This window comes from Pyrus communis, chromosome 5, assembly GCF_963583255.1.
Source record: "Pyrus communis chromosome 5, drPyrComm1.1, whole genome shotgun sequence".
NCBI classification, from domain to species: Eukaryota; Viridiplantae; Streptophyta; class Magnoliopsida; order Rosales; family Rosaceae; genus Pyrus; species Pyrus communis.
In genome coordinates, this window is record NC_084807.1 from 7,047,931 (window position 1) to 7,054,454 (window position 6,524).

The window sequence follows — 6,524 nt, forward strand, 5'->3', positions numbered from 1 at the left end:
ATGGCGGGAGATGAGGTAGCTGCTGCGGTAGCAGCAAATAAGTTGATAGTGCACTCAGTATATCTAGGTGGGTTTTTGGTATGGCTCCTACATCTTTTTGAACTTGTAGTTTTGAGGCCTAAACGGCTAAGGTCAAAGCTCCAAAAGCAAGGAATTGAAGGGCCTCCTCCTTCATTTCTCTTGGGAAACCTCCCTGCAATGAGAAAGAGCCTCATCCAACACAAGACCCAGTCGTCGACAGAAACAAGGACTAGTTGTGATGTTGATGTCGCTTCTTGTATTTCCCATGAATGGCCCTCAAAACTCTTCCCCTAAATAGAGCAGTGGTGAAACGAATACGGTAAGCGCTCTGTTGCGTATCTAACCTACTTTTTAACATTGAAACGAGAAATCTTTCTGGACGAAGAGCTAGTTGGCTTAATTTGCTTATTCCTTGTTAAGATGATGCTTCATCAGGAAAGAAAAAGTATCACACAAACAACTCAAATATTCATTGCAATTGTTGTTCATGATTAAACTTTAAGAAACATATATTGATAAAAACAATAATTGTTCAAACTTGGTGTCAGGAAGGAACTATTGGGCTCCATTTCATTTCCTTCGGCGTCAAAGATACTGATTTAGTGTAAGGTGTTTGTTGCAGGGCAAATATATGTGTGTGGACTCGCACACAAACAGCAATTATGCATAACAGATGTAGAAGTGCTGAAGGAAATCGGCTTCTGCAAGTCCTTAAACTTAGGCAAGTCTTCATTACCTTCGACGATCGGGGGGCCACTTTTCTGGCAGGGCCTTTTATCATCGAATGGCATAATTTGGGCACATCAAGGGAAAATCATTGCTCTCGAGCTATACCTTGATAAGGTAAAGGTATATTTTAAACTATCAAATGCTGGACATCATTTTTTTTTATATATATACAAGCGATATTGGTGGAGGGGAGATTCAAACCAAAGACCTCAAGCAGGGACGGAGTTAGAAACTTTCTTTAGTGGGGGGCGACCTTAACCTTCAGTTATACTTGAGGGAGAAGAAAATCATGCTAGAAGAGTTTCTTCTATAATTTCATTGCCTTTCTTTTTCTTCTCAAATTTCATTAAGCCAACTTGTAGACATCTTTTCACAATTATAGTTTTTCATACATATTAATTAAAAATTTCAACTAATGTTAAAGTATTTAAATACAATAAATTCAAGTTATATAAGCATTGTGACGAAACTTCAATGGGGCAGCTGCCCCCAGTTGGCCGTAGCTGCCTCCATCCTTGACCTCAAGGACAAAAGCAAATGCTTTTAACTCTTACTACTTGAGCTAAAAGTCCCTTGCTCTAAATCATCTTTAACCGTGAATGAAGTTCGAATTTTATTTACGAAACGTTTTAAAGCATCTACTTTTAATGCCTTCAATTCAAATACAAATAATCGTGCAACTCTTTTTCTAAGGGCATGATGGACTTAATAGTTGATCAGAAATCGAAAGTAAGGGAGGACTTGCAGAAATTAGGGTGGATCAGAATTTGAGAAACTTATCCGCAGATATAATCGCAAGAGCTTGTTTTCGGAGCAGTTACCATGAAGGAGAAGAAATTTTCGTAAAATTTAGGGCTCTGAAGAAAGTTGTGAATAAGGGAATGATGGGAACTCCTGGTTTTAGGTACAATATTTCGTAACATGTTTGCTTAGAAGTTCTTTGATAACTATTTCGTTTTCAATTTTCAGTTTTAGAAGTTCTTTGATAACTATTTCGTTTTCAATTTTCAGTTTTTACTTTTTAGTTTTTGGTTTTGAGTTTTCACTCCTCTGAAAACTAAAATATTGTTTAGTAAACACTTTCAGTTAAAAAAAAAAAAAAAAAAACTGAAAACCAAAAAGTGAAAACTCAAGAGGTCATTTGATAACCATTTGGTTTTCAATATTTAGTTTCTAGTTTTCATTTTTTTGAAAATTAAATACTGAAATCTTATTTGGAAACTACCAAAAAGTGAAAATTCAAGGCAAAATTCTGAAAAATCAAGAAAGCAGAACTGAAAATAGTTACCAAACAAGATTTCAATTAAAAAAAAAAAAAAAACTAAAAACTAAAAACGAAATGGTTGTCAGACTGCTCATTAGTTATGCTTAGCTCTCTACCTAACTTTGATTTCTTCTTACCCCATGGTGATAGATTGTTGCCTACCAAAGACAATAGAGAAATTTGGAGATTAGAGAAAGAAGTTGAGTCAATGATTTTAAAGCTGGTAAAACAACGCGTCGAAGCTTTGAATGAGAAAGATTTGCTACAAATGATTCTAGAGGGTGCCAAAAGTTCTGCTGATTACAATGGCCTATCACACAATAAGTTCATTGTTGATAACTGCACGACTTTATTCTTTGCTGGCCATGAGACCATTGCCAGTACTGCGTCATGGAGCTTGATGTTACTAGCCGCACATCCAGATTGGCAAGCTCGTGTTCGTGCTGAGGTGCTTGAAATCTGTGGAGATAAACCGCTAAACAATGAGACGCTTCGAAAAATGAAAGTGGTATGTCACCAAACAGATAGTGCATTCCACAATACACAAGGATGTGAAAGCCTTACCGTCTTGCATTTTTGTGCAGCTAAAAATGGTGATTAAGGAGGTACTGCGTCTTTATGCACCGGCAGTCTTTGTAACAAGAGAGGCCCTTGAAACTGTCACACTCAAAAACGTTGTGATTCCAAAGGGGGTGCAACTTCAAATACGAGTCCCCTTTTTACACCAGAACCCAGATTTATGGGGGCTGAACGCACATCAGTTCAACCCAGAAAGATTTGCCAACGGAATTCTGGCGGCTTGCCAGTCTTCACAAGCTTACATGCCATTTGGAAATGGTCCTCGTATCTGTGTTGGCCGACACTTGGCCATGACAGAACTTAAGGTGATGCTTGCTTTGATTCTGTCAAAGTTCAGTTTCTCCCTCTCGCCAACATACCAGCGTTCGCCAGTTTATACCATGGTCGTTGAGCGTGAGCATGGCATAATTCTCCACGCAACGAGAGTGTGACTCTGAAGTTTGAGAAGCTTTAGGGCTCATATGTTGGATGTCTTCTGTGTCTGAAAATAATGTTCCATATGCTGGATTTCTTGTATCTAACTCATGCTTCTCCATGATTATAAAGGTTTGCATAAATTACCATCCATTACTAGCAAATATCAGGGCGGCTCTAACGCTTCTACTCGAGCACTATTCTTTTTTTCTTTTTTGAGGTGAAATGATAGCGATTTTATTAGAATGTAAAACTTCGAAGAGGCACTAATCTGCACAACATATAAGAAATTCTCACTATAATGTCAAATATCAAATAGCCGGAAAGACAACGTTACCCTATATATAGCTGTGTGTATATATATATATATATAGAAAGAAGTTATCATGGCAGCCTGTAAAAATGTTTATGCTACTATACTACGAATTCTAACCATTGATTCCGTCAATTATTGCCCGAACATGATCCCCGTACAGCAGGGAACAATACACAGGTAAGCTACTCAATGAAACGTGGAACGAGTGGCCGAACAAATATACACGCGAATTCAAAAATCAGATTTGGCTACAATGATCAAGCTGGTTTTTTTATTTCTTTTCTTGTGAAAATTCTGCAATGAAGATGAGATTCATACTACACAATAAACACCAACTGTCCAGACTTGGAAGTGAAAACCATGTCTAACATTGTTTGCAGACAATGTAAATCACTCGTCACCGTTTCACTAATGGCACAAAATGAAAAGCAAATTCTGAGCTTCTAAATAACAAAGAATTGAGCCAATTCTATTTTTGTCTCAGTATCAAGTATAGCACTCTATAAATCTAATGCCACTCCTAATGAGCTCAAAAATAACTTTTGTGCCTTATGATACGAGCGGAAGATCCCAAAAAGAGTTTCAAGAGAAAAGTGACCTAGTCTTGTTGCGCTCCAATCGAGCTAACCTCTGTTGCAACAAAAAAACGTAAACCATATAAGAAACAAGCAGTGTACCAACATAAACAGATGATGTCTTCTGTCTTCAGAATGTTGGTGAGTATGTTGGCAAACAATAAGATTATTGAAATATATAATAACCAATTAGATTTATTTCTTGTCACAAAGAACCTCATAGGCATGATGGAAAACAATTATTTAACAATTCAAGCATTGAGATAGGATGTCCAGTCTTTAATTCCGAAGTACAATAAACAATAGACTACAGAGGAATTAAGTATCTAAAAGCGTCAATACCTCCTTTTTCTTGCACTCTTTGTAAATATCAAAATGTTCTTGGCATTTGATCTTGTCCGAGTTATTTTCTTCCAGACCTGCAAAGTTTACAAAAGAAATGAATACTTCAAATAATTGAGCTTTATTTTGAGTCTGCAAAACTAAGTAAAACTCATGAACAACATAATTAATAAACTGGTTCCAACCCTCACTAACATCTTTCCATCCCAATGTGTGTCCTTAAGACTTAAGTGCACGTCTGTGTACAGCTACCAGCTAGAAACTAAGAAGTATAGCTCTCTCCATCATTATCTGATAAAATAAAATGGGAATTTGGTGTGCATATATCAACGCATACCCTTCAGTACTACCACAGGATAAAGGAGAAGGTTATCGGACCTAGACATCAAACTAACCAAGAAAGAAATCGACTAGAGGGAAATAAAAAAAAATGTCAAAAAACAGAGAAGATGGATAACTTTAAAGACAACAAAATGTAATCGACAAAACATAAGTTAAATACCGCGTGGAGGATTAAGAGAAGAAAACTATCAACATTAAGAATAACCTTACAGAGAGACCAGAATACCAGAGTGGATGGGATGCAATTAGAAAAGCTTACTGGAAAACCGCATCAACTTAATTATCGACCCTAATCTTCATTCCTAAATTCTCCAATTTAACCATCAATCCAGTTTGAAATAGCATTTCAAAAAATATGGTGGCAAATTTTACGGTTCCACTTAACCCAGTGGGCACACCGAATTTAAGAATTTTCTCCACTTCGGCAGTTGTACAAACCAAATGATTCACCACTAGACTTGTCAAGCAATGCAGTTCTTAAAAATGAATATGCAAACTGGGATAAGATATATATAATATAGATAATTCATCTAAACTAATCATGGGTATTTCTGTGCTCTCAAATTTATAAAAAATTCATAATTCTAACACCTTTATACAATTTTCCACCAATAGAAATTGAAGTGTCTGACCAAAATAACCTGTCAAGTGTTAAATTTTATGCTGCACCTTCCTACATGAATTGCAATCTGACAAAAATATTAACTTTTGAAACAAACTCCGCAAAACTTCACAAACCCTAACAAGCAAATCGGATACCATAAACAAATTTGAGCCTCAAAACTCAAAATTAAGCTTTAATTAACAACCCCATCCCAATTATTATTTCATTTAAGGATAATTGGAGTTTAAAACAAAATTAACTGATAATAATTGGGGGAATCAAGAAAAGTTAACAAAAAGGTTAAATTTGAGAGGAAAACGGAAGAAAACAACGAAGGGTTGGAAGTAGGATACACTTTAAAGAGGCGGTGTATTGAGGATAACACTGAGAATCGGAGATTCTAGCAGCGCTTGGATACGGCGGTGTTGACGCTCCCGATGCCATTGCTGTTTCTAGTTCTATTCTGTGTGTCTGTCTCCCTCAATTAAGTTCATTCACAATTACCCCTCTTGTAATTCACTTTTTGAAGCCCTTCATCTTTTCATATTTCCCGTGGAGCCATTTAAATTATTTAATCAAACTTTTTTTTTCTTTTTTTTTGTTAAAAATACATGTCTTCAAATATTATTGGGTTAGCAAATTGGATATTGCCTGATCAGTACCAAGTACAAGTAGTACTCTATTTGTTATAAAATCGGCGGTATGTGTGCAGTAGAATAAATGAAATAAGACATAATATTTATGAGGTTCCTCTACAATCAGTGTAATTGGAATATATCATCGTAGCATCAGTGGTGCTTTCATTGAGAGTCTATAATAATATGAGTATAAAGATAACTCTCTCTATTCTATACTTCCTCTCTTTGATGTTATTTTCTCTTCTTACACTTTGGCCTTCCTTATATAGGCAAATGGATAGACAAGATGTTAAATCAAAACCTACCACACTCATTTAATGTCTTCACCTACTACACCCATTAAGCCTTTACCTACTACACCCACTAAGCCTTTACCTACTACATAGTGGACATCCTTATTTACCCTGCATTTTTACAACATTCCTCCTTGGATGACCATATGTAAACAATGGTTGCCTCGTTAAGATCTTGATCTGTTTTGGATGCTTCCCCTGATGAATATCTCCCCTTAACTTCAAATTCTTTAGGTTGATCCATGTCAATGTAATACTTGAACTTTTGTGGGCTCATCATTGATCATTCTGCTTCGGTCTCTTGCATAGTAGAAGTGGTGCTCAACCTTTGCCTTTGAATGATCTTTCAAAACATCGATTATCAGCTACTCATCCATGTTTGGCATCTTCAGTGTAAAGAGTCAACA

At 36.2% G+C, this 6,524-nt stretch overlaps 1 protein-coding gene and 1 pseudogene across 1 annotated transcript; one reads left to right on the top strand and one right to left on the bottom strand.

Moving 5' to 3' along the window:
• Nucleotides 1–3,270, top strand: LOC137734212 (cytochrome P450 714C2-like; annotated as a pseudogene).
• Nucleotides 3,271–3,577: 307 nt separating this feature from the next.
• LOC137734967 (cytochrome c oxidase-assembly factor COX23, mitochondrial) lies at nucleotides 3,578–5,697 on the bottom strand. The gene is made up of 3 exons (XM_068474309.1): nucleotides 5,540–5,697; nucleotides 4,241–4,317; nucleotides 3,578–3,953 (listed from the first exon to the last, which is right to left on the bottom strand). Exons 1-3 carry the CDS (start codon nucleotides 5,628–5,630, stop codon nucleotides 3,906–3,908), a joined length of 216 nt encoding a protein of 71 aa, XP_068330410.1. The 5' UTR covers nucleotides 5,631–5,697; the 3' UTR covers nucleotides 3,578–3,905.
• Nucleotides 5,698–6,524: the final 827 nt, after the last annotated feature.

Excerpts from the sequence above, each read along its gene's own strand:
- LOC137734967 (XM_068474309.1), bottom strand. The coding sequence starts at position 5,630 with ATGGCATCGGGAGCGTCAACACCGCCGTATCCAAGCGCTGCTAGAATC. Across the intron at positions 4,318-5,539 it reads ATACACCGCCTCTTTAAAGT|GTCTGGAAGAAAATAACTCG; the intron begins GTATCCTACTTC and ends TAAACTTTGCAG. Across the intron at positions 3,954-4,240 it reads AAGAGTGCAAGAAAAAGGAG|AGGTTAGCTCGATTGGAGCG; the intron begins GTATTGACGCTT and ends TTGTTGCAACAG.